The following is a 27,917-nucleotide window of genomic DNA, read 5'->3' on the forward strand; positions in this document are numbered from 1 at the left end:
TTGCAGTATATCCATTGGCTTAGCAGAGCTGATGGAGAACTTGTGACCTAAGAATTGTCACTCTCACCATCAGCAGCACGCTTTGCCAGCCTGCCATCCATGTCAGTTTCCCTTTGGCCAATGCCAATATGCTGAATCTGAGTACTACTTTATGCATCTTGAGTGCTTTCATTGAGAGCCATGTCTAACCTCCAGCCTTGTGCAATCCTCCTTTGGCTAATAGCTACCAACAATGATTGAAGAAGAAGGTGTTGAGATGGATTGAGACATTGGACTCTTGCTAATGAATGTGTCTTCAAGACTAGATGTTTGTTTCCTTCTGTTTCTCTGTTTTGGAGGAAAATGCTTCCTTGTAATCTTTTTCAGAAGCCCTTTTCTCTCAGTTGTATTTAAACCCTCTTTTCCTTGTTTACGGAGAGAAGTGAGGCCATTGGCCTCTATAAAGACCCCTGAGATGAATTAAGTAGTTTTTATAATGTAAGATTTCTGGAAGATTCAAAGCCTTGGATGAAGAATCCTAATTCAATTATGAATATGGGAGGAAAACCCTTGTCAGTTTGTGATTGGTTTTATATGTTAGTGCTTTATGGAATCTCCAGTACCATTACCAAATACTAACTATGGTAGAAATTATTCATTCTAAAACAAAAGCTTTGTTGCAATTACTATCATCATTTAATTTTAATCTCGTTAGAGATAAACATTACCACCAAAGCAGTACATACATATGCAGCTACTGCAGCAGCATATATGACAAAGCTATTGCCAAGCATGTTGTTGCATTCCCTACATTAATTTGTGGCATGGCTAATTCTCCTACCATGTAAACCATGAGTTCACAAATCTCTAGTTTATGCAAATTTGGCTGAAGCAGTAAATGCAATCCTATTTCTTTTATTACTTGAAATAATGTACATACACTAATGATGAAGCATATAAATAAACATATTCGTATCGAAAAATAACAGGGAAAGAGGTGAAATTTCATTACAAAATGAATTTTGCATGAGGCAAAGCTTTACTACTTCTCATGTCAGAAGCCATGGCATTAGTGCGTTCCTTTATGTTCTGAGCTGCAGAATTCGGAGGCCTGTTCAGGTGCTTCCCATTTGACAATGGCTCCTCTGCCTGAACTGGGGCCCTGAATAAATGAGCATTCCCTTTCAGCAAGTCAAATTTAAGGGGGAATAAAGAACACAGCCTAATGATGACTATATGACAGAACAAAGATCCAGTTACGAAGATACCTGGGTTTGACATGTGCTGATGTCCTTGCATTATGCTGAAACTTCTTCAGCTTCTGGCTACGATCGTTTACACACTCGAAAAGGGTGTACTCATTTTCAGATTCACTCCTGTTCTTTGCCGGTTCATTCACTCTGCTATTGGTATCAGATGTCTGAAATCCAACCAACTCTTCATTTTTTGCCTTAGGCTTATTCTCGGCATTAATCTTTTGGTTTTCACCATGTCTCACATAAACTGTTGGCTTGAACTTCTTCCTGTCTCCTTGCTCAGGGTTGAGTCTTCTTAAATTGCCAATCTCTTGTGGATCCCAGCATCTGCTTAAACTCTCACTTGTAAGCACTGATGATAAAGTCGCATTGGATCTGTCGACAGATGCTCTCTCCGAAAACTGCAATTTCAATGGTGTCCTCTCATCAAGGGTTTCAATCCTAGTCTTTCTCCTCATGACAGCAGCACGGTCTGTAGATAATGATCTTCTTATGGGCGGTGATGGGGATCTCAGATTTCTGGAATTGCAGCTCTCTCCACCAGTGAAAGGTGATCTTGAATCAATTTCTTTATCTGAAAACATAGAAGATCGAACGGGGTTTCTGCGCTTTACAGATGAGCAGCTTCTCGACTGCACAATGTAAAACCATATTAGCACATATACCTACTTCCTTCTCGATATCAGATCCTTGTTTTTTTTCTAGAATAATTTTTTGTTACCAGGATTAAATATTCAAGTGACTGACTGATACATAATAATAAGCAGCTTATAAATTTAGATTTGGAACCCACATGGTCCCCAGGTTTTCTTCCTTTTGAACTTCTGGGATAGTATCCTATTCGCTGTAGGCCATCTTGTTGTGGCTGCTTCATCTTAGCATTTAAGGTAGCTCATTGGAAGGCGCCTAACAGAGTCTTTAAACCCTGTACTTGACTTTATCATAGATACTTCGTATCCTGAGAGGAACTTGGAGTTTCTTCTTGGTTGTACCAGACAGTTTAAGTTGCTTACATCAGCAAACATGCCTTTTAGGCTCTAAAGGATTCTAACATACCTTAACTGAACAAAAGATCAGCATGAAATCTAAGGACTAGCTTCAAGTTGCATAACAACCAGAAAACAATTAGTGTTGTATTTTTCTGATTCACATTTATCTGATATAACATTCAGTCAGTGGTACCAAGATCCAAGTAAACGTTTTCTTCTCTAGTTTAACTCCAAGATTGAAAAATGCTTTTTGATAAAGACAACTAGTATTACAGTAAACCATATTTTAGAGCATCTTTGATACCCATGTGTAAGCAAATCTGGTAATAGAACTCTGATCAAATATCATTCATTTTATTAAGTCTAGACCCATATGTTCATATAATGCAGCAAGAATGTTGACAAAACTAATCAAGCCCATACAGCACTGACATCTCAAGGATGACATGATGTGAACTTCACACCTGAACATTCAAACTTATGATATTTTCTTTTAATCTAGAGATCATGCTTTAAAATGAAAAAAAATAAAGCATGATGAAGTATGAGAAATGTATTTCACTTCTACAAACAATGACTGGTAAGCATACAAAAAATCATCATTATATATGTTTTTTGTTTTTCTAATGTCAATACCAATATTCATGGTTGAAATTTTCTCTTCTATGCAATTGACCACTAAACGCTACTTAAAAATGCCAGGGGAAGTTTTTCTATTACACCGTAGTTATCATCAAGATCCTTCTGTTAGCAAAAATCTTTTTAGCAACTTATACGACTTACGACAAGCTTAAGCATGAATTCTTGCATTTTTGGCTCTAAAAGTTCTTTAAATGAATTTTTTAGTCAAAATAACTTGAGCAAGACAAGCCTATACATTACATAAAGGCCCTTGTCAGCATGCATGAGATCTGCTTTTGCTTTCGTGCAGGCTAATAATCAAAAAGCATCTTGCAAATATCTCTTAAACTTGGAAATTTTCTAGTTATTCGAAATAATGTTGTTCTATAAATTGTATTGATTTTTAATGCATAGAAAAACAGGACAACCAATTCCTAAATTAGGTAGCACTGCCCATTTAAGAGCATTATTCTTAAACAATGTTGTCAAAGGATTTTGTCATTTACCTCATGTTTTCTTGATTTGCCCATTGTCTGTTGGCTAAGTTCAGGTTTCTTCATGATCAGCTCAGATGGTGATCTAATTCCTGTCTTTTGCTCCTCATAGGCAATCTGACGAGTTAAAATTTTCAATTGCTTTACTTCAGACTCCTTACTTTCAAGCGCTGTCCTCATTCTAGAGATCTAGACAATATAAAACACTGATCAACATTTCCATTACTAAAAAGATGGTTGTTAACTTCAAAGTGGCCAAAAAAAGGGCAAAACCTCTTCTTTGAGTTCTATAACTTGACCAGCTTCCTTGTTAACCTGAGCTGCTCCAAGCTCTATCGAGGCAACACGCTCAGCAAACTTGAGTGTGCTAATTGTTTCTCCAAATGCATTAGCCTCGGGGTTTAAATGAACAAACATCAAGGTCTTGGCTTGCCCACCTGCATGGCAATTCAACAAAAATGAATCAATTTCTGAGTAATTCTAACAACATTCTTATGCTTTCCTTATCTTAAAATTATCTTTCTTTTTTAAATGCAGTTTTCTACCACCTGGCATTTGCAGGAACCTTGCTAACTTGAAGTTCTATTTCGTACTCAACTTGTAAAAATGATGTTCCTTCCTAATTTTGTTTAGTATAAGGATATGAAGTTTTGTATTAATTCACAATATAGAATCCTTAGTGCAACTATACCATGCTTACTAAAGAAAGGACAATAAAACATCACAACTTGATACATCTCTGGAAAGAGAATATTCGACTAGCTCACTAGACTTAAAATCACAGAAACTTTGTAAACTAGTTGACTATTGATAGACCTTGTCAGTTAACTAGTTATATCCATGTGTTTAAGAAAAAAATTCTGGTTATCTATAACCACTTTTTATAGAACTCAAAATAGAAAAATGAAGTAAAAGATGCAAAAGAAAATAATATGGGATTCTACAAGTTTTAAGTACCTAAAGAATCCTGCAGTACTTGTGTAAGTTTGCTATTTCTGTATGGAATGTGGGAACTTTTCTGTGCAAGTGCTGAGATAACATCTCCAAGTGCTGACAGTGATCTGTTTATGTGTTGAGCTTCCTTTAATCTATCTCCAGTAGCTTCAGACTTATCAACCCTTTCACTTCCAGCAAGATCAACCAGGTGAAGACAACCTCTTAGCTTTGAACCAGAAGCTAATTCTTTCCCTTGGACATGAATCGTCAAAACACTAGAGAAAAATAGAAAATCCAGTACAACGAATGAGCATCCATGACAGAAGAGAGTAAACTTAAAATTAATAGAAGATGCATTCTACGAATTAACAAAGAAGTAAAATATTACAAGTCACATGTGACCAAGTTATCAGTTTCATTTTCAGCACTAACTACATTCCAGCACAATACATTACAGGTGACTTGTGATTGTACCTGCCAATGCCGTAGCAGCAATCCTGAAGCTGGTGTTGTGTGAACTATCAAGAGCTATTACACACCAACAATTGGCCAAAACATACATTACTATGATAGGGTTAATTACAAGTGTTATTTAGTCTGCTCTAGTAAGAAGATGATACGGTACCTTATCAACTTGCCTTGGGTTTCTATTACATGGTTCATATTAAATTTTTCAATCAATGCTAATTGGTTTAGATCAAATTTTAATAGATAAAAATTTTGCACCTAAGAGGTTATCATTGATCTATAATTAGTTAGTCTAAGGATAAAACAAACTTGTTAATCAATCCTGTCTTATGGATATAATCAGTACATCCACTGACTTTTACAAAGTTGACAAAGACTGTGATTAGAAACTTATGCATGCAGCTTAGACTTTGGACTTAATTAGATGTCAGCACATGCAACATATTTTTTATTCTTATTGCAGTTCCAACTTGGCTCAAAAAAAAAGTTTACTGCTGCAGAATTACCATTTTACTGACTGAAAATCATGATTTAGTAGCTATTCCTAAAAAATACCTCATGCAAATGCATAATAATGGCATATGTGATCTGTTTAATATAATCTAAGAGCAGGGTTTTGGTCCTGGTAGTTCCATATGATTAAAATCAATTCTAGAATAAAGACCAGTGTAATGTTTCTATAGTGTATCAGTTAGGATGATTCTTTGACTGCACCACATAATCAAAATAATGATCCTTTCATAAAATACTCCTTTAGTTCCCCAAAGGACTTGAGAAAAGCAATTTAATTCTGAGTTACCTGTGAGAACGGCTGCTGCGTTCATTTAATACAGTAGCTCCCACCACACGATTTCCCTGACCAACTTTCATCAATTCAAGTACATCTTTAGTACATTTAACTGCAACCAAACTTGCATCTGGAATGTTGAGGCCATTTAATTGAGAATAGTTCCGTATATCTAATGTGTTAGAAGTTATGGACCATCAAGCATCAACTTCAAATAGATAACAAAATGGTGACTGCTTCTCGTAACATGTTTTCATATAAATGACAAAAGAGCATAGAACTGTCCAATGAGAAAGAAAGATAATATATTACTGCTAAGTGTGATCCCGATAACACTATAGGATGAAAGGATATCTTCTATTAGAACCATCCACCACTAAGAGATCTCTCACTTGTTCATTGTATATTTCAATCATCTGAACGCTCACTTCATATGAGACGATACCTTGTCTTGATTGTGATATCTCAAATAAGTCATTTAGTGCTCGATAGTTCACACCCCATGTTTCTTCTGCTGTTATGTCTGGACCACTCTGAGAAGTAAAAGATGGCGACAATGAAAGTGTAGTTTTCAAGATTATGCACGCTTAAAGTAGTACACATGTCAGCATTACCCAAAATTTTCAGGCTTAAAAAAGATAAATTTTGCTGCAAAGATTTTAAAAACAGATGTTGTAGTTATATCAGCAAAGTTATTTTTTTTCGGAAAAGACCTTCTAGATTTTCTGTATACCTAGAGAATAGGATCATAGAGTACATGGTGATTTGAGAACTTCTTTAACTATCAATATCAAGCATTCCAATCTCAACACCTCAATAAATTCAAAGAGGGAGAAGAAAAAGTATATTCACATTCCTCAGTGTTTCTCGCAAACTAACATCCAGTAAAATCCACTTATAGGCATGAATAGAATTGTCTTAATGTAAAATTCATAGCTGTTGACAACTTGTTTTGGTTCACACAGCATAACCTCAAAACAAACCAAACAGAATGCACAAACAGCTTTTATCTAGAAATGAACTGATCAAACCTTCAAAGGCATAGGAGCACAAAACATGTATATGTTTGTTTATATGCATGCTACTTAATAGTGTTTACTAAAATATAAATTTGCTGTGCATATAAAAATAGCAATTTAATTTTACCATTGTGTATGTCTTCCCAGATCCTGTTTGTCCATAGGCAAAAATACAAACATTGTAACCATCCAAAACGGATCTTATCAATGGCTGAGTGTCAGAAAAGATTTCGGCTGTCATAGAAATTCAGTCACATTAAGTCAAACAGTTAGGTATATGCTAATAAAAAGAAAACATATTATAAACAGTAACCATGAAGAGATAATAAATTAAGTTGAACATTAGCAAACAAAACAATATGAATTTTACTTTGTTTTTAGCTGTCAAGTTCATGCTGAGAATGACTAAAAACTAAGAACAATTCAATTAAGAGTGTAACAAGTAAAAAGTGTCATTGTCATTGATATTTGTGCAAGCACTATGTATGAATCTTAAAAGCTTCTCTTGTAATCAAGCAAAGAATGAGAATTTTTCTTTCCTTTTCTTCTTTTCATGTTTGGAATGATGAGACATATGACAGAAAGTTCTTCTAGGCCTAAGCATAACAAATAAAGTCCAAAAATTTAGTGGACATGATTAGTGAACTGAACCCTGATCCTATTCCACAAAACAAGAAGTTTCATTTGGAAGTCAGCATACACTGGGTGGTGTTTTCTCCAAAGACTTTGTTGAAAGCAAATATCTTCCTTGCATCTTTCCCCTGCTTATTGTGATCCACAATTACAATATTTCCATTTTCTCCAATATGCTCAACGGTTGATCTTCTGTCAGATTGCTTTGGTAGGAATGGCCTCACTCGGCAGTATACCCTAATATTACCTGTGAAGCCATAAAGATTGTAATCTTTATGATAAAAGAGATACTAGTATCTTAAAGCATCAAATTATTACCTTTAAGATCTTGCACTTGATTATAAAGTAGACGATTTTCTTCAAGCAACTTCAAATATGAAGAACTGTTTAGTTTGAGGCCTTGTACTTGGCATTCTGAGGTGATAACACAGAGCCCAGAAAATAAGCTAATTGAATAATCTCATCTTAATTAATAAAGAAAAATATCAAGACTTATTTACCAAGCTTTTCGAAGTCCTCGTTCCATTTCTTCTGGCTGCATTCAACTTCATTTTTAATTTCATGAAAAGACATTTTCAATGTCTAAAAATTCAAAGTTGAAGGTTAGTTACTACTTGTCCACCAATCAGAGTGCTAGGTTACATATAAAATTACATTATGAAAGAAAGATATCAGGATTACATAGTAAATAATCTGCAAGTTCAGCACAAATTCAAAAAATGTAAAACTACTCATAAATTATGGATTAGCCTAGTGAATCATCAAAGCAAGTTTTTCTTTGCCGCCCTATATCAGGCTGTATGTACCGGTCCGATAGGGAACCAGCACGTGGACCGCACAGTACCAAGCAGTCCATAACAGGGGAGCCTATATCAGGTGATACGGGGTCTGTACTGGGTAGAACGATCGGATTTTGACCATCACCGATGAAAGGCTAGGATTTGTTGAATTCAAACAGTCCATTTGACCATTTGAACTAGATCTAAGGGGGTTTTTAAACCCTTTCTACCCCCTCATTAGTCTCCTTTCACTCTCTCAAACTCTTCTATTCTCTCAATCTCTTTTCGTACTCACATCTTTCTCTCATTCTCACATTTGCATTCTCTTAAACTCCACAAAGTTGTGATTTGTTAATTGGATCAAGTTTGTGAGGCTAATTTAAGAAGATTAACATCTAAGTTTGAGGAAGAACACTTTGATTATGTAGTGCAAAGATTTTTGTTGATTTATGAGCAGTATTTTATGCATGCCACTAAACATTCAGATCATGGAGCTCGATGAGGTACTAGTTGAGTTTATATATGGAAGAGAAAGGGGAAGGCAGTGAATGATTTTGAATAGATACAATAGATCCCACACAACGTAGACATAAAGCGGAGCTCATCATATTCCTAGTCATTGTATTATGGAGAATCTTACGGCCAACAACAGTACGATGATAGTTGGTCATTGTTCTTCGAGTAGCAGTACATCGATCAATCTTATAATACGAAGTAGCGGATCAGTGATGAAAGTAGAAGTCCAACATTCTCCAACCTCTGCACCAATACATGCCATATTGTACTTAACTCGAGATCCGCCTAGACATGTGGTTCATAATAATCAGACTACGACCATTACCACATTGATGAACCAATGACATATGATGTATCAGTATACTATATCGTGGGATCAATTTTAAGATTGGGTCCGTCAAACATATCATTTTGATCTATAGATATATAAGATCGAGGACCCCAATCCACTGTTCGTGGAGTCCTGTCATTCTTTATGGTGGTAGAAATGGATATATCCATCAATTGATCCATTTGATATTTCATTCATTTGAATCTTAATGTCTAACTCGAAATCTAACAATTCAAATCATTTCTTTTTAGATTATTCAATTTCAACTGAAGGACAATCCAAAACGTGCCACAAAGCTAAAAAAAGATATATACCATTATTCTTTCCTAATTTAGAATATTTTTTACTGAAATTATACTAAATTTACATTTATTTCCAACTTAAAAATCCTAATATAAGTTTTTTTTTCTATTTTTAGGTAATTTTAGGCATGCCTTGCTATGCCGACACTCGGCACACCAGTACGAGGTAGCACGTATCATGCCGCGCTAACCGACCAACATGTCAATTCGGACTAGTAAGACAAACCTTGCATTAAAGTATCTTGATTCATAAAGAATCTGACAATGTTTCTTTAATTAGAAAGCTTATTTATATTGTTATATTCTCCCTGCTAAAATAACAAAAACTTTGTGGAATAGTAGTTAATGCTTCTGAATGCTCTTTTCCCCTTTATATTGTTGTCATGTGTTGGAACACAATCCTAAATTAGATTATGTGAAATGCACATTCAATGACTGATATCAATATTTTGTACCTTAAGGCGTGAACATATGTAAATTTTGAAGCAAGATGAAGTATAAATAAATTGTTAAACGCTTCAATTTATTTTTCTATTCTCATTGGGAAAATATAGATATTATTTCATTTATTTATAAAGCATTTGCACATCTTCAAGACATTCTTTGAAGATATTACAAAACTACAAGAAAAATTTACAGGACTTGCACACAATCATATATGGTTTACATATCAGTCAAACCGATAAAAGATATGCAATCTTACCTCTAGTTGTTTTTGTTGATTTTCTAGTTTGACCTCTCTATTTTCCATTAATGAAAAAGATGAATCACAAGTATTTCTTATAAGAAATTTTGAAACAGCTTCCATCAAATGTGCCTTTGTCACAGTTTTATTCTGACCCTTCATTGCCTCCTTCAAAAGCAAGCTGAGCTGTTGAAGATATTCACAAAGATCAAGATCTAGCATATAGAAATCTGGTGCAGGGTAAACTAGTATCCAGTGTCAACGATCTTGAAAATATGTAAAGCAAATCTGTCATCATTCTGATTTTACCTTATCTTTTTGAGATGCAAGAGACATATGGAATTCTTTAACAGCCTGATCGAGCACCAAATCAATAAACTACAAAATTTAAAATGAAGAAGTGAATCAGAGTGTTTAAAGTGCTTAAAGACATGAAGAAAATTGCTAACATAAACATTTTTTTGTGGTCATAGAATTGAGGGATAAAACAGGTGATTAGCAAGAAAAGAGAATTTCAGATAGAACAATCTCTATTGCAATACAGACAAATAATCCTATGCAAATATTTATCAAGCACTAATCATGGCATCATCACTCAGCCAACTAATTATGCCTCTATTACATCAATGATGCTGTTATCTAAGAATGTCAATAAAATATCTTTTATAGATTTCCATGTGTATGCTGCAACATTGAATTGATAGAGTACATTGAGAAGTAAGGAAATATTTTAGAACCCATGAGGGTAGTTGGGAAAGTGGTTCTGGACAGTGTTTTCTACAGTCTTTCCATCTACAAAAATATGTTTCCTACTCATTTATGGCTTACTTGTGTCTCCTATCTGTCTTGTAATAGGATGCAACAATGGCAAATAAAAGGTCCTGCATGGGCACCATCATCCATCACTGCCTCCAATCATCAAGCAGCTATGTGAGATGGGTAATCCATATGAAAAAGTGTTGCTATTGTGTCTATAATCAGGTCCACATATTAATGCACTTTCAGTCTAGAGGTAAAATGTAAAAAAAAAAACTATATAAATAAGTAAACTAAATGAAATTTAAATGATAACACGATGCACTTCCAGCATGTAGGCTACATATGCCATTATAGTTATATTGCATAAGGTTGTAAATAGATAACACAATTCAAAATTTTTACAGTCATAGGACATGAGAGCCCATTTAAAATGTTCTCAGTTTATTCAACTCTCCCATAATTTAGATTCATTGGGGCGAAAGAGAATATCTACCAAAGTGTCTTTGCTTCTTGACCAATTTAATGGTTGGCATGCTAGTCCTAATTTGTTAGGTTTTGTACGCGTGCCCCAATCATAATACTTGTAAATTTTAATTCCTTTTCTAGACTGAGAATGGTTTCAAGCAATTATCATGAAACATAACATTCGTTTCTCATGTATAGCATAGTAAAAGATCAATTGCGGAGAACTATATTATCTTATCAAAAATTGATGAAGAACATAGAACATTGTCTTATGCACACACTGAAAGAACTAATTATAGCCACAAACAAGCAAATATTGGCATAGTTATCAATAAATGTAATCAAAGCCATCAATCATCTCAATTTTTATGTTCTATGTGAGATATGCACAATATCTTCCTGCAATAGAATCAAATATGTAGCTATAAAAGTTGCAAATTCCTGCTATGGAAAGCACCAGATAGATGAGAAGCATACAGATTTAAGAATCTGATAAAACAAACATGACCGAGTCTAATTTATAGTGTCAATCATCATGCCATCTTGAGTTGCTCTAGAAATTGTGTTAAATATTAGTCTAGTAGTCTGAAAACACAATCAAGCATATTCAACAAATTTGCATTTCTATTACTATAGAAAAGAATTTTATCTGGAGATAAGAAATCTAAGAGTCATGTCACATAGAAACACGCACTACCTCACCTACCATTTCTACCATGGGAAAGTCTTCAGCATCACCACACTCTGCAAGGAAAGCTTTTAAAAGTTGGATGCCAAATTGGTCAAAGAGGATATTAAGGGCATTAGAAGTTTTGGACTCTTCTAGGGTGGCTTCAGCAACCAGATGTAGAAATTCAGAAAATTGTTGGTTGTTCTGCAAGCTATAATCATCTGCTGGCTCATCTGAACTTCCACCACCAAGAAAAGAGGATTGCAACCTCTGGCTTAATGTTGTGATCTTGACAAGCCCACCATACCTCCAGACACCAACTCCACCAGCTAGTTTCCACTCATGATATCCTTTGAGACAAAGGATACAATCCACAACCTTGTTTGATGAGCCACCCTGTCCATGAATGCCAATTAGATACAAATGCATTTTTCTGTTCAAATATGTACATCTTGATTCTTCAATATTAAAAAACAGAGTTTCAAATGAAGTGGCAAGATTATTAATTGATAACATAGTTATCGAGTAAATGTACCTTTTCTAAATCTGATGCTTCAAATGTCAGCAGCTTCATGTCCCCAACAGCAACAAGAAAGTTCAACATGTTCTCAAAATATTGAATCGCAGATTGAGCTGCTGCATCAGTCGACTGAATAGTAATAACAGGATTCTCTACAACCTTTTACCAAACCAAACAAGCATCCCTTTAGGAGTCAGGCATTTCAAATATCATTTAACGAATATCAAACAAACAGAACCATAGAATATAGTTTACTAGATAAAAAATCTATACCTTTTTCCCCATTATTCACAAACTTGACGTCATTATGCACATCTAAATTAGTACTTAAGCAATCCACAACCAGATCGTGGATGGAACCGGAATTGAGAACGAGAGCATCGCAGCCGAAAGTAAGCGGTTTGTGAAGAGAAAATATTTGGGCGAACCTTTGGGACAGCGCCGGGATTGACTCGGTTGAGGACGTTGCAGAGGATCAGGCCATTGCGCAGAGCGAGGCAGAATTCCTCCTCCGTGGGTTTTTCCGGCAGGGTTTCCGACGCTCCCTGGTCCATTTGCCGCATCCATTTCGCTGCTTGATATCTTCTTGAAGCTAATTTTCATTAAAAAGGAAATAAGCATTAGAAATCAATTCCAAGTAATACAAGCACAAAGAGGACGGAGGATAAGAGAAACGACGAAGAAGAACAAGGCTCCTCTCTTGGCGTCGCTTTGTGAGAGGACAATGTTTCCCGAGTCTTGTCTTCCCGACTCGGGAAGCGGCCCCGTTCCCGACAATGTATGTCTATCCTACATATCTGACATCAATGGCTACTAAATTTACATCACAAAGATTTAGTGTTGGTCCAAAGTCAAACGCTTTATTACGTCATCCTTGACATTAAGATCTTACGTAAAAATTGAAGATGCCTCACGAGATCACTCTACTATGATCATATTCCGTCTTCGGCATTTATTCATAAAAAAATTATCACATTCTTAATTATTAAAATATATATATATATATATATATATATATATAATTTATCAGGTAGGATTCGAAAATCTAACGATTTAAGCTAAGGCACACTTCACAGGTGTAAATTCAGTAATCGAATTAAATAAAAATTTGAGAAAATCCAAAAGAGAAAGAAATGAAGTTTAACTATAGCCACTACAGTCAACATTTTAACTAGACTTTTGTTGACAATACATGCGGTCTCTAATCAGAATTGTATGCTTGTGACTGTATAGTCTAAATCTGTGTTGAAAAAATAATAATGATATTTATTTTCCTTTATGATAAGCAAGTAGGTTTCTAGGTTCAGTAATAACATGTGAACCAAATAAAGTCTGGGGGGGCCATTTGGCACTACCTCTGTTTCTTTTACATGAAAACAATAAATGAAGAATCGATAAAAGTATTTACTGCCATTTTTATTTTTTTCTAAGCATTTGTATCAACTCCTGATGGTCTCAACAACACCTGAGCTTTGGATCTTATGAACATTAATTCTGTACTTTTTACAGTTGTGTTGAGCCAGAAAAGTACTTGCATTCATGCAAAAAAATAAATTAAGGTCCATTTGAAGGATAATATTTTACTTTTTCAAGCACTAGAAGACAGATCTACACACACACAAAAAAAAATTATTGATATGAAAACACAACCATTCTTCAGGCGATTTTTACGAAGCAACAGCAGAGCAGTAACTAAACACCACTCTCTTGATCGTAGAATAAAACAAACCGACGAAATCCTTGCTTTTCGTGATAAGTATGTTTTAATCGCATATATATCCTTCTAGCGGAAAATAATTTACCACCAAAGATGCTAAAGTTGCCACTAGCAGCTCTTTAGGTCTTGATCCAGTGAGCATCATTGCTTCTGATCTTAATAGATCCATTTGCCATGTAGTTTCTACTATCTGAGATCTGATTTGCTTCCACACTCGTTCCCAGTGCAGCAAAGCATCAACAGAGCAATGTGACCAGAGATGTCTCAGGTTGTGCGATCACAGCTTTATATATGTGCAAGATGTGGAAAGAGAGGCTAGTAATGCATACCAGCTTCTTCTGCCTTCCTAATAGCCAGCTCGTCGGTGATGCTCTGATCAGCTCTGAGCTCCTTCAGCCCCCGTCCTCCTCGCAGTCCTATAATCTTTCCTAACAGCGCCATTGCAGTCCTCCTCCTCCTCCTCCTCCTCTCCTTCTCCTGCTGCGAGGTGGCAATGGAGATCTGAAGCTCGCTGTTTGCAAGCGCGAACGCAGAGAAGAAAGGGATGGGAGAAGAAGAAGGAGGAGAGCAGAGTTCTCGTGTTATGTGTGGGGGAGACACATTTGAAAACTCAACGGTGGGTTTCTTTAATCGGCTTCACAGTGTTGGAGAATCTGGCAGTTGTTGAACTCGATTCGCATCTGCTCTCGCTGCTAGATCAGCGAACAGCGGTTCGGACTTACGGAAGGCCGAGAAATTTCGACGTGTGTCCCACGCGAGCATCAGTTTTTGAAAACCATGCAACCTGAATGTGCCACGTGTGCGGTGACTTCGATGTCACGTGATCCGAGATCAGCAGTGTACGTATTCTTTTCTGAAGTGTAATAAATGCCGTTTGCAACCCGTTAACCTGCGATTCACTACGGCTAGAGGGGGGCCCAGCGGCCCCCAACTGCTATCTCCAATCACTAAGCAGGTTGGTGACACGGTCAAGCACCAATGGGTACGTAGAAGGTTTGGTGGGACCGCCGTGAGAATAAGCGGGTCCACGGGATCGAGAACGACACCGCGGGCTCGTGGGTTTGAAAAGATCGACCGTTGGCATCCTGTGCACGTTAGGATTTTAACTAACTTAAACTAATTCTACTTGAGAATGTTAACTACAGACATCTCTAAGATGATAAAAAGAGAGACACCTCTAAGACGATATAAAGACAAGGGTGTTTCTCATCCTTTAAGAATTATTAGATAGGGTCTGAGTGTGAATTTATCTAAATTTGATTTAAAACCTCCTTAAATCATGTAAATATAGAAATAATAAATTTTTAACCAAAAACATGAGAATATTAGTGGAATAATAGAATCGGGAGTCATTTTTGGTCATCACATCTATCAGTCGATGCCCAATTAAAATTAAAATTGATGATAAATCCCTCGGATGTGAGAGGGTAAGACATGCATATATGTATGGAGGTAGATTTGTCCCAACCCCTCAAGCAAGGGTTGTGGATTGGGGAGAGTGTTTTCAAGTATGCTCGTGATTGAGGCTTGATCACTTCCTTTCACCTTTAAAAGGAAAAATTAAAGTTTATCACCTTATGTATATGTTAATGATATGCTGTTAAGAGGCTTTGACTAGTCAAAAAATTAATCTAATTAAAAAACATTTCCTCAATCCATTAGTAGAGTCATAGGAGAACCATTTGCTTCAAATTTAATATGAATGATGGGACATACCTATTAAAATACATTTATACTTATACAGTCCATAAGAAAATCTCATATTCCCTTTATAAGAGTATGTTTAAGAGTGTTGACAGCAAACTTATTACTCGACAATGCTACCTTCTTTCTCAAGGTTATTCTTTGAGACAATCGATGGCAATTGTCATAAGTAAGGTTTACAAGCTTCAAGAAGAAAGCAACAAGGACAACCATGTGAGACTCATTAGATTATGTAGTGATGACCACCAAAAGGAAAGCAGTCAAAAAGTATACGTGTAATTTAAATAGCCTGTCCAACATTATTCCACCCTTGGCACACAATAACACACGAATAAACCAGCAAGACAAAACTACATGATGGGACAAGAATATGGACTGGGAGTACTGCAGCCGTGTTCATAGAACACCACCGGCGGACATGGAGGGTAATTGGAATAACATGGCCACCCAACCTCCACTCCCTTCACCACCGGTGGTGGCTTTTCTGGCTCAGTCTTCGCTTTCACTTCCTCTACTTTGACTATATACGCATGCCCTACTTTCTTCCTCAGGGTGCACGTCAAGTCAGCGGGATCGACGCCATCTCCGACGAGCACCAACTGATCCTTGTCCTCCCCTTCCACTGCGACTGAGTCAACCCCTTCTGTCATAGGATCACAAAAAACTTGGATTCAGCCATCCGTAATCGAGTAAGTCGTACTATATGCTCATCTGATTAGTTTCAGCAACATATATACCTGCTGAAGCAACAAGCCGCATTGCTTTGGAGCGGCATTTGTTGCAGTTTATCTGCACTTTGATCACTATCTTTTGCTGCAATGACGAGGCTATTGATTTGAGCACGGAAAATATTTTATCTCATTTGCGAAAAGAATCAAGCAAAACCAAACAACATACTATTGGATGTGGGGCATACCTTCATGCTTCTGTCTCTTGATGACGGAGAAGAGACTGATGTATCTGTGTTTGATCCAAATGAGAAGAATTCGATGACTATGGCGAAGAAGAGAAGACAGCTATTTATATACACGATGTCGTCACTGTTGTTCGTCGATATAAAAAGACCAAGAAGGCACTATTACAACCAAGTCAATGCATATTATTTAAGTCAAGACAATTCAAAAGTCGTCGATCAGCTTCCAGACCTCGTTGACTCTAAGCAGGAACATGCAGAGCATGAGCTTCAACACATACAACTACCACAATAACCGCGTGAAGAAGTCTGAATTCTCCACTTGAGAACTCAGTCCGTTGAGTGCATAAAAGAAAGACCAAGTGTTGACTAAAATTAATGGTTGCAATCCCTTCCAAGATGGTTCGTAGCGTGGAATTAATTACAAGTAGACCCGAAAAGTCAAAGCACGTACTGGAGGTTGACGTAGTGATTGACCGTGTGCACTCTTCATCTTGGCCCACACTTGGGACTCGTTGGTTCCGATCTGATTCGTTTGACCCGGTGGGTAAACCAGTTCGGAGAAGGTTGACTTTGACCCGTTTTGGGTGGATCGGCTTGCGGTGCGAAATCTTGTACTGTGGTATATGGGCCTTTTGGGCTACAGGCCCAAGTGCCGGAGTTTCTGAAAATAGACAAATAGGCACCTTCTATTAGTGGCATATATCGTCACCGTCTGCACACTCGACGTCCTTTACTACTATCTTCAGTTTCTTCCATCGGCCACTCACCACCAACGCCGCCCTGCCATCGGAGACGGTGGCGGACCTTCATTCTCTGGACTGTTACCGACTTCTCCGACTACCTCCCCAACCTCACCGACTCCATCGATTGGCGCCCCTTCTACTACCCCGTCCGACGTCAGCCTCAGCCACATTATCCTCGAACCTCACCTCCTCGCCTTCCGCACCCGATGGCTCTGCCCGACGATCTACTTCTAGGTTCCGGTGGCTAAGTTCACCTGCGACGGGCTCTGCCCCGGAATGAACACAGTGATCGGCGAGTTGGTACTGGGCCAGTGGAAGCTATATGGAGTGCCGTCGGACGGAGAACCGCCAGCACAAGTGGGCGTCACGTAACGGCTCTCGTCACGTCCAATGGCGGCTTTGACATCAAGAAGACAGAGTTACACGGCGGAGATTCAACCATTCAGTGTTGGTGATCGTATTTGCGCATACAGTTATCTTCCGATGCGACAACTGGTTCTTGATTGGTGTACAGTTCCTCTGGATTCTAAAGCCTTCGGTTTCTGGATTTGTCTTACAGGATAAAGATTGATGCACAAAACATCTCTATCGTTGAAGCACGCTGTCGTGTTATTTGTTCCGAAGTTACAGCACAAATGAAAGCAAAGTAATTACAGAACAAAAAACTTGCTTGCTTGCTTCCCATTTCAATGATACATGAGATTATTCAGTTCAATAGCAACCATCCTCGCAGCAGACTTTGCCGCAATGGCTCAATGGTCTCCAAATGAACCAGCAACACCTGCATCCTTTAGTGATCAGAAACATAAAGCATCTTGTTAGAACGAGGTCTCATGCAAAAGCAGAGCAGAATGTGTTTGACAGTAGTGTAAAACAAGCATACTCCACTCATCAATGAAACTTAAGTTCCTGTGGGACTGCTGACCACAGAATCTCAAACCTAAACTTATTGTTGTTTCTAGTCTTCGAGAAGTAGAGTGATATCGATTCATAGGCAGCATGATAAAAATGCCAGGAAATTTACCTTGTGGATGAACGTCGTTAGCTTTGGTCTCCATTTGTGCACTTGAGCCAGGTTAGAAGCAGCAGGAGAGTGTTTCTCTTCATCTTCACTTCACGGCAAGGAAGAGCACCTTCAAGCTGCTGCTCATATAACTCTTTAATGCCACTTCATTCGAGAAAGTGAATTGCGTTTGACGCTTCGTCAGAGGGACATGGATGCAGACGACAAGAACTTAGCTGGAGATTCTTCTTTATCTGAAACCTCTTGTTGTATGTATTCTTTGGAGCTACCTCAATAAGTCTAGGATCAGCCAAAGAACTATGATTTCTTACATATTATTTGCAAGACAACACCGAAGAAACATCACGATTGGAATGTTTATAGATGATGGTCAAAGTTTTTCATAAACCACATGAACTTGTTGTTCATTCTTTGCATTGATAAAAAGGTAACACAAGAAGCATAAGAAGCCTGACAAATATTGGGTACTTAGAAGAGTTACTAGTGAATGTAATTATTATCGACCAAGTAAAATTTATTGTTAAATCAGATCAAAATCTTTCTCAGTTCCCAAGCTTACAAAAATAAAAGGAAATAATCATGTGTCTCCAAATAGAGTTTTTATTCCTAAAACATAATTAGTGTACAACTGCAACACTGACAAGAAGACAACCATCACATCCATGTGGTAGAGTTTATCCGAGGCCAAAAATGGCAGTTTATCCACAAGAGGAAGCAGACGCTTGAACCTCAAACAAAACATGTTGAGTAATTTTGAAGGATCCTTTTCAGATAAATTATTTCACCAACTCTCAGTCCAAGAACATACATCTATTGTAGATGCCAGAAAAAATACAGGCTATCTGAAAGCTTAAACAAAGGACTCCAAGCCAACTGATCAAAAACATGCTTATCTAATGTCGTATCCAAGGCAATCTTAGCTGATAATCATCTTGTTAAAAAAGGAAGCTTGCTCTGGAAAGTACTCCATCAACTCATCCTTGGTCACCCAGACAAAATCTTTGCACTCTCCAATCTGAAGTTTGCTAGTACCAATTACTTGCGATTTGAAAAAGAACCGCTGAAAAAAGACAATTGTCAGAAAAGCAGAAAAGAGAAAACAGTTCTGAAATGTCTTGTGAACTGGATTGAGATGTACAGGGAAACATAAATTTCTAAGTCAATTATAGACAAGATTGATGAAAAAAATTATCAATCATAAGAATTAATAAAGTAAGGCTGCAAGTATAAGAAATCAAAATAAGCAAATCTTCATTTTGAGAAAGAATAATTAAAGGGAAGCTATGCTATTAACCTTAAACAAGGATAAGAAAAACATCTTCATGATAGTCAACACATGAAAAAAAAGCTGCAAATATAAACACCTACCTTAAAAAGTGGCAAGTCTTCTTTTGGTTCCACAACCATTTGTGCCATTGGAGCGTTGCCCACAAAATATGTATTATTGAGCCCTCCAATTACAGATTTCAGTGCTGATTCTGCACACTGCAGATTAACAATTTCAATAAGCTATCATGAAATAGAACTCTGAGAATAACACGGTTCTAAAAGAAAACGCAAATAAAAAGTCACATTTTGTATCGATTTAAGTGAGAAAAGGTAGTACCAGACGCAAAGTTTCTTCATTTTCATAAACCTTTTCTGGAAAATGCCAAACAGGTTCCCTATCAGGAGTTCCATATGTGCTGCCATACAGGAGAAGATAAAGTCTTCTATCAAGTGCCCTTTGCAGTGACCTAAAAGAATCAAACAGAAACCCACTATGTTATTTAGTTTGTGATGGCAAAGTGAAAAATGTATTAATGAGCTTGAATAAAGTTGGGTTTGTCAAGTAGGAAAAACCTCTCAAATATCAAAACAGAATGCTGTAAAGAACTCACAAGTTATGTTTCAACCATGAATTCAAGCATAACATCTATATAAGAAAATATTTATGTGTCTTCATATTTACTTGCAACAACAAAGTGTGGCTTGCACCAGCCATCACGAAGCACAGTCACTGTTACAAATTCTACCAGCATGGAAGCCTATGCCATGCCAAGTGTGTAACAGGACACCCACTTCATAATTTTCGGCTTGTGCTGACTGGCATGGAGCCCTACCATCCTAACTTGTTAATCACGGAAAACGAAATCCTTGCTATCATGTTAATGCACACAAAGCAAAACCAGCTTGAGATACATCAGCTATCATGGTAAAATCTGCATCAGAAACTGACGTGCTAGCAAAATCCAGCAAGGAACAGATGAAAATGTTTGTGTGAAATATGGAATGGCACAAAATTAGCCAGTGAATATTATGTTAAAATTGCCAAGCTAGGCATGTTCAATATAATGAATAATAACTACAGAACAAACCTTAAAATGATAGTTCATTGAGAAAGCTGTTAAAGGTATGACCGAACATTAGCGTCAGAATGCAATTTTGCACAAACAAAATGGGTGAAATTAGTTTGGGAACTTTTATTACCACGATACTAACTGCAGAAGAAAACAACATGCTAGCAAAATCTTCAAACAAAAGACACAAAAACTTATGTAAAATATAGCACAGCATGAACACCTGCCAGGAAAAACTAACAGCATGAACACCTGCCAGGAAAAACTAACAGCATGAACACCTGCCAGGAAAAACTATGTTAAAATTGAAAAACCATGCATTTTCGAGAAAGTGAACTTTAACTATAGAACTAACTTTATAAGATTAGATAATAAAAGAAAATATTAGAAAAAAGTTAGCATGGTCAATTTGGCATCAAACCTTGCAATTCCAAGAACCAGCATCCAGGCCATAATTTTAAGTGCCAAATTGTAGTACATGTCAAAGAGAGGAACTTACTCAGCTATTTTCTTTTCCAGTGCTAGATTTGCAACGACAAAAGTATTGGGTTCAAAGGTAGCAACTTATCGAAGATACAATACTCATCAGAATGGTTCCTTATCATTTCATAAACATATCTCATAAGGCATCTTCTTATAACTTTTAACAGAATGTTAATTGTAAAACAGGAGCACAGTTAATTTAAGTAGATGCCTTTTCAATTGAAAGGTAATTTCTGTAACACAGCTCGAGTAATGGTCAGTATTCTTACAAAAAGTTGAGGAGTTAACAACAAAGTATCCTGAAAATTGGAATGATTAAAGTGAAGTTGGCGAGTTCAGGAGTTTTTGAGATAAATCAAAAAATAATGTCTTCATCAAAAGGTGAATGTAGTTGACAGCAATTTTTTTGGAACTTGATGCTTTGTTGTTGTGTTCCAGTTTATGCTATCTTCCATTTAAGCACACAAAAAAAATTTTGACAGCCAAAGAGAAAGCAAGTTTAATATTAGAGGATAATGTTTCATGGTATATATAAAAGGGAAGGAGACTATTAGCACAACTTCTTTGACATTGAACAATGTCAAATTTTGTCTGACAGTCTTCAAACATGGATTTGCAATGGAATATCCCAAAAATATATCAAAAATAGAAAACGTTGAAATGGAAGGAGACTATTAGCATAACTTCTATGACACTGAACAATGTGAAATTTTGTTTGACAGTCTTATAAGATGAATTTGCAAAGGAATATCCCAAAAAGATATCAGAGAATAAGAAAATGTTGAAATGGGGCAATCAAGTGTATTAAGCTTGAAAAAGAACTGAGATAGTATATTCAGTCTACATGACTGGTCATGACAGAGAAATCTATGATCACTTAATAAGAATCAAATCGATAAGACTATTAAGCTCTTGATGTATCGCAAAGAGTTCCAATACGATAAAGGGGTGTACCAATGCACAAGGTTTCAGCCAATGCAGGGTCCGGGAAGGGCCAATGTCCACAATTTTACCTCTAAATATAAAGAGAGGTTGTTTTTGCAATTTGAACCTAGTCTCTCTGGTTGCAAGGGAACAACCTTACCATTTTACTAAGCTCCACCCACAAAGAGTACCAGTATGATCTTCAAAAAAAATATATTGCAGTCTCTCATGGTTTATCAACATAGTTGACTGCAACTCATGTTGGTTCCATTTGTATATTAGACTGGTCATAGGCCACAGAGGTAGAAACAAAGTATGCAAAAGCAAACACAACGTAAATAAGATCCAGGTATATGGGGCTAGATGTTTGACGTCATTGCTTCACATTCACCATCATTGACAAGAACGTCAGGCAGTTTTGCAGTTCTCATGCAGTAGTACTTCCATATATTTTGATCATAAGATGCCAACAAAAACTGAAATTTTTTTGAATAAAAATATAACGTCAAGCAAATGCAGCGTGAAAATCAAACCCAGATTTACCTTTTATCATTAGTCTTGTCAGCTTCTGTGATCCTTGGAGCAGGTACATAATCAGTTTGATAGTCACCTTTCCCCCTATTAAAACAATAAGCATCAATGTGGACAGATTTCAAAGTATATGTTTTAAATTAAATAGGAAAATTACACTAGAAAACATAATGTTTTACAGTGCCAGTGAGTTTACAGGTCTTAGCATTATACCAAATATTCAAAAAGAACATAGAACTGTGTTTCTTAACAATCAATTGAAAATAAAATCCAGTATTCATCACAAAAACATAAATATAAACTAACATTGCCTCCTATCAAAGTAACACCATGAGGAACATCTAGTTACTAATATTTACCTGTGCTAATCACATTCAACTTTCCTTTGCAGAGTATAATAAACAGTTCTTTCTGTAATTATCCACCTAGACCTAATGCTAGAGTTTGTAAAGCATTGATATGTATCCATTTGTCTTCTGAGGCTTCATTGTACAATTTAGATAATTAACATGTCACATAATCGTTTCATAAGCTAAGGTGAAAAACATAACTATCAGCTTGTTTGTTGGCCCATAAACATTTCATAAATTTTAATTTAGAAAGCCACTTTGAGAAAAACCAAATCATTATAACTTCTTAATCATAAAATCAGATCCACAAAGTACAGACGACAGACAAACAAAAAAACAAATGAACCTTACCTTGCATCCGCCTTTCCCAAGACCTCATCAGGGTACTTCCGACGATACTGCTGTCTCCATCGAAACCTGCAAAATATGTTCCACAATCATCCAATAAACTCCGTCTATTCCCATTCACAATAGGCTAAAGAGGGAGAAAAGACAAGTACAAGAATACATGAGCAACTAAAACAGTAGCCCCGATCTCATTCTCGTTAAAAATAAAATCTTTCGAACAGAAACGGAACGAATCGGACCCGACGAGAGCGATGGAGGATTAGAGCTTACGAGAATTCTCGGAAGGCGTAGACGATGGGCTCGATCTTGGGGATCACAACTGGGAGCCGCTCGAAGAGCACGGCGGCGACAATCTTGTCCGAGCTGCTGTTACTGATGCCACTGACGGCAGTCGATGAGGCGAACCGCCGGGATCGGAGGAGGAGCGGAGCCACAGATTGCCGCATCTCTCCGCCGCCTTAACCATGTGGGGTTTGCGAAATCCTCATTAAAACCCTGAGGGATGAGCAACGCACCGGTACTGAGCCCAAACCAACGATTCCGATTCGGACTCGCACTAAGGAAGTAATGAGGGAGGCCCTCTCGCTGCCTTATCTGCGGGGTCCACGGTGAGATGATCTCTCGCGTATAGAGAACCACGTCGGATGAGAAAGATATTGGGAGCGTTCATTGGTATCGTTAGGAGGGCCGCGTTCTCTTTATCTTGTGTAGGAAGGATCCTCTCCATGATGCTCATATTTAAAGCTCCTCTAATCTAATCTCAGCCTTCCATTTCTCCCTTTCCATATCTCAACCATCCATGTGTCAAATGACGTGTGATTGAACAACTATAGGTAGGCCATCGATGGGGCTCGCACTAGTGGATCGCTGAGATGTGAGGGGTAGGAGAGATGGGAGGTTGAGGCTGAGAGACTTGGAGAGAGAACTCGGCCTGTGTGATTTGGAGAGGATCGCAGTCCGCCCATGTTGGAAACTGCGGATAAACCTCGTAATTTTTTCATCACACTCCGTCTCGAAGCAATCCTGAAACCGAATCACCCTCAAGCGATCGATCTTTCTTCCTCTCGATCTATCTTCGATCGCATTGATCTCTTGTTTCATTGCCTCGGTCGATCAGGGCTTTCGGATCTGGGCTTCGTTGCGTGGAAAGATGGCGGAGATACGATTGCCTTTTCAAGTACATCATCATCGGCGATACAGATCGTTTTCTGCTCGGTACGCGAGAGTCGTCTCCTGAGTCAGTTCTTTCGGTGAGTTGTACTACCGGAAACAATGATTCCCTCTTTCTTGATTCTGGATTTCTTCAAGGATACATCTCTGCTAGTGTCTTGTTGGTAGGATACGTAGGACAAGATTAATCAATTTGATCTGGGATCATGGTCTTAGAATTTGTGCATCAATCTGTAATGCGCATTTCCTGCTTCAATGCCTACTGCTGTAAGTTAGTTCTTTTGGGATTTTCGGATTTCAATATTCGTTTGTAGTATTGTTCGACGATGATGCACTCCTTTTTGCTGCATTCCTCTTTGATTATTCAGTTCATGATATCATTCTGAAAATTAATTATGTGGGTTTCTTTGATGTGACCTAACAAATTTGCAGAAAATTTAGTTGCTTGACGGGAAGATACTATTTCATTGGATGAACCAGCCAGCAAAATGGTACGGACTCTAATTATGATAATTGCTTTTACCAATAAAGCACTGTGTAAATTTGATCGTTCTTTTGCTTGCTATATGTGAATTGATGATGTGCCTCTTCAACCAGAATGACAAGCATTTGACGCAAAGCCTTATAGACTGGACAAGGATCTTTCACATCAATCACCATATCTTATATAAGGTGATTCTGGTGCATTGCTTGTCCATGACATCACCAGGTAGTCATTACATATTAGATACAATGAATTCAAGATTCTAGGACTGTTCGTTCATGAGTTCATTATCAGGAGGGAGACATTCAATCATCTCGAAAGCCGGCTGGAAGATGCTCAATCATGTTCACAGAAGCTGCAGCACTGAGGAGGGATAACAATTTGCCAAAGAGCCTGGCTTGATCTTTATGGAAGCCTCGGTAGGAATTGCACCCGATGTAGAGGAGGTGAGCTTGTCTGGTTGTTCTGTGCTCATTGTAAAGCTCCCAATACATAAAGTAAAAGATGTCCTACTGCTGGCAATATTCCTCATTTGTTATTAGTTTCCTCGTCATCAATATTCTGTGTCAGCAATTGTTTCTTACATCACCTATATACGGTGCACCAGTTAAAATTCTTTGCCTGAAACAATTACATGATTTGATTGATGACACTTTGGAAATTGGCAGGTATCTGACAGTTGTTGACCGGCACTGGAACCATTGACTTCACTTGTTTGGCTCATCCTCTCCACCTTCTCTTCTCTATTAGCATGGGCTAAGATTCCTGCATAACTGCATAACCAATGGTTTGATCAATCAACAACCACATACTTCCTGACAACAGTGTGGATTGGGTGGCTGTACTCGAGTTGAGTTGTTCGATGGACGCTGCTGAATAAAGAAAAGGATGTGGAAGAGCCTACCTTTGTGAAATATCATTATTATTATACACAAGCTATCATCCATCAGGTAACGGCTATCTTTATGAATCTATCTTTTTTATACGATTAAAGAACCAAATTATCAAAGCTAGATATCACAGATCCAAATAAAAAAATTAAAACACGCAGAGATCTACGAAATAAGAAGAATCCGTTCTTCAGAAAGCAGGAGGGGCGCCGCCGGGGAAGAAGAGCCTCCCACCGGGGAAGCCGCCTCCCTGTGGCGTGTCGTCGTGCAAGGCGTCGCTGATCTTGTGGAAACCGTGGAAGAAGACGTCGAAGCCGAAGACGAGCCCGACGAGGAGGATCACCAGCAGCAGCATGAAGCACAGGCAGCAGCACCGGCTCGGGCACCACATAATGATCGGTCTCTTCTCTCCTTTGCCAATCTTTATCAAGCAGGCAACAGAAAGCCAACACGAAAGAGAAAGGTTCTCTCTTTCGCAGGATGAGGAGGGGTTTTGGACCTTGGAGAAGTGTGTGTATATATATATATATATATATAAGGGACAGATGAAGGGGCTCTAAGTTTGATACGGTGACGGTGACGGTGACGGTGACGGCTGTAGTGGCAAAAACAGGCCGGTACCGACGCATTGGATTCAAAACGTACCTGGATCGGTGGGACCCAACTCTGGAACCACCGGTTACTCCAATCATAGACCAAGTCTTAGACGGAGTCCCGAATTCTCAAGTGACCGACGAGGTAATTAGGTGACTTGGATAATGAACACGTGGGTCCCGGTGCCTCTTCTGAAACATGGGTCTCAGTGATGTCTTCGATCAAGGCCCTGGTAGCGCCGCCGGTAACTGGTAGGTAAGAAGATGAACAAAATTATTTTGGATCATATAATTTGATAGGGGACCATGAATATGATAATTATTTACTTCATTTTTTTTTTAATGTGAAGTGAGTTCTTTTTAGTTTTGGTAGAATTGGTGAGAAAATCATTGGGTTTTTTTTTGTCTTTGTTATACATTTTTAAGATCGTCTTCAAGTCTGCACCAGTATTGGACTTCAACTAAGTAATGAGATTGAGATTGACAAGAATTTGACCTGACACCAACACCTTTTACGGATCAATGTATATCCAACTTAGAATTGTTAACGTAAACTTTGTTAATAGGAGGTTTTTCAATTACATAGTCTCACAGCTGGATTAGGATGAGGTCATTGAATCGGATCATGCAAGCTGTTATTTCATGTTAATTTCTTTCCGAGCATTTTAACAATCCACAGTTTTCACTAGCATATCGTGCAAGAGGTTGCTTTCGTAAGATCAAATAATTAATATCAAAATTTATGACACGTAATCGTTACGCGTCATCCTAGTTATCCTTTATCCGTATATAAAGATTCAAAATAGAGAAATATAATATTCCTTCTCATTCATTATAGCAAGAAAGACAATCATAAACTTTCTTCTCTTCCATAACGAAGACAATTCTAAACTTTTTTCTCTTCTTTTATGACAACAAAGAACATCATAAACTTCCTTCTCCTCCTTCTCAAGGCAAAAACTCTTTCTTTTCTTAAACTACTCGAGCTCATATTTAGGGATCTCAGATTACTAACTTGAGTGTCAAAGAGATCAGGTTAGGAAATCTTCCCTAATCCGGATTTTCATGTAGGTGTCATATCGGGAGCACGATACTTCTACCTTAAGAGCTTGACACTTTCATCCCGGAACTATCTTGGAGCTATCTCGAAGTCATCTTGGATCCACCCCGGAGTCATCTCAGAGCCAACTTAGAGCCATCTAGGAGCCAATTCAGAGTCACCTCGAAGATACTTTAGATAATCATATATATACGAGTCCAAAGCATGTCATGTTGGCCAATATGTTAATGAAATCTTCCCTAATCCGGATTTTCATGTAGGTGTCATATCGGGAGCATGATACTTCTACCTTAAGAGCTTGACACCTTCATCTCGGAACTATCTTGGAGCTATCTCGAAGTCATCTTGGATCCATCCCGAGTCATCTCAGAGCCAACTTAGAGCTATATAGGAGCCAATTCGAAGTCACCTCGAAAACACTTTAGATAATCA

General features: G+C 37.7%; 2 protein-coding genes and 2 long non-coding RNA genes across 8 annotated transcripts; 1 reads left to right on the forward strand and 3 right to left on the reverse strand.

The window, feature by feature from the left end:
* Window positions 1-862: 862 nt before the first annotated feature.
* On the reverse strand, window positions 863-14,504 carry LOC103978101 (kinesin-like protein KIN-14F). Its single transcript, XM_009393804.3, has 17 exons — window positions 14,256-14,504; window positions 12,638-12,801; window positions 12,225-12,368; window positions 11,726-12,085; window positions 10,105-10,173; window positions 9,814-9,981; window positions 7,683-7,764; window positions 7,501-7,596; window positions 7,250-7,429; window positions 6,677-6,783; window positions 5,885-6,063; window positions 5,543-5,707; window positions 4,297-4,550; window positions 3,613-3,776; window positions 3,352-3,528; window positions 1,248-1,867; window positions 863-1,141 (listed from the first exon to the last, which is right to left on the reverse strand). The coding sequence occupies exons 1-17, from the start codon at window positions 14,365-14,367 to the stop codon at window positions 988-990; spliced, it is 3,195 nt and encodes a 1,064-aa protein (XP_009392079.2). The 5' UTR covers window positions 14,368-14,504; the 3' UTR covers window positions 863-987.
* Window positions 14,505-16,228: 1,724 nt separating this feature from the next.
* On the reverse strand, window positions 16,229-16,620 carry LOC135606454 (uncharacterized). Its single transcript, XR_010484819.1, has 3 exons — window positions 16,547-16,620; window positions 16,368-16,457; window positions 16,229-16,273 (listed from the first exon to the last, which is right to left on the reverse strand). It is a non-coding gene; the product is annotated as an uncharacterized LOC135606454 (long non-coding RNA).
* A 2,275-nt stretch (window positions 16,621-18,895) lies between these two features.
* LOC103977868 (uncharacterized) lies at window positions 18,896-23,831 on the reverse strand. Its single transcript, XM_009393516.3, has 6 exons — window positions 23,559-23,831; window positions 23,292-23,357; window positions 22,603-22,677; window positions 19,920-20,049; window positions 19,682-19,798; window positions 18,896-19,373 (listed from the first exon to the last, which is right to left on the reverse strand). The coding sequence occupies exons 1-6, from the start codon at window positions 23,732-23,734 to the stop codon at window positions 19,230-19,232; spliced, it is 708 nt and encodes a 235-aa protein (XP_009391791.2). The 5' UTR covers window positions 23,735-23,831; the 3' UTR covers window positions 18,896-19,229.
* Window positions 23,832-24,161: 330 nt separating this feature from the next.
* LOC135607220 (uncharacterized) lies at window positions 24,162-26,788 on the forward strand. Of its 5 annotated transcripts, none has more exons than XR_010485119.1 (7): window positions 24,162-24,538; window positions 24,613-24,725; window positions 24,891-24,949; window positions 25,056-25,167; window positions 25,237-25,388; window positions 25,611-25,892; window positions 25,994-26,788. It is a non-coding gene; the product is annotated as an uncharacterized LOC135607220 (long non-coding RNA). The 5 variants fall into 5 exon arrangements; XR_010485118.1 differs by having other exon boundaries at window positions 24,627-24,725; XR_010485116.1 differs by having other exon boundaries at window positions 24,162-24,725.
* Window positions 26,789-27,917: the final 1,129 nt, after the last annotated feature.

This window comes from Musa acuminata, chromosome BXJ2-3, assembly GCF_036884655.1.
Source record: "Musa acuminata AAA Group cultivar baxijiao chromosome BXJ2-3, Cavendish_Baxijiao_AAA, whole genome shotgun sequence".
Taxonomy (NCBI): domain Eukaryota; kingdom Viridiplantae; phylum Streptophyta; class Magnoliopsida; order Zingiberales; family Musaceae; genus Musa; species Musa acuminata.

Coding starts and splice junctions, on each gene's coding strand:
- LOC103978101 (XM_009393804.3), bottom strand. CDS start 14,367: ATGGCGCTGTTAGGAAAGATTATAGGACTGCGAGGAGGACGGGGGCTG. Junction 7,430..7,500: donor TCAAGTGCAAGATCTTAAAG/GTAATAATTTGA, acceptor ATGGCTTCACAG/GTAATATTAGGGTATACTGC. Junction 3,777..4,296: donor AGTACTGCAGGATTCTTTAG/GTACTTAAAACT, acceptor ATTGCCATGCAG/GTGGGCAAGCCAAGACCTTG.
- LOC103977868 (XM_009393516.3), bottom strand. CDS start 23,734: ATGCGGCAATCTGTGGCTCCGCTCCTCCTCCGATCCCGGCGGTTCGCC. Junction 23,358..23,558: donor TACGCCTTCCGAGAATTCTC/GTAAGCTCTAAT, acceptor CATATTTTGCAG/GTTTCGATGGAGACAGCAGT. Junction 19,374..19,681: donor AAGACTTGCCACTTTTTAAG/GTAGGTGTTTAT, acceptor GTCTTTTTTCAG/CGGTTCTTTTTCAAATCGCA.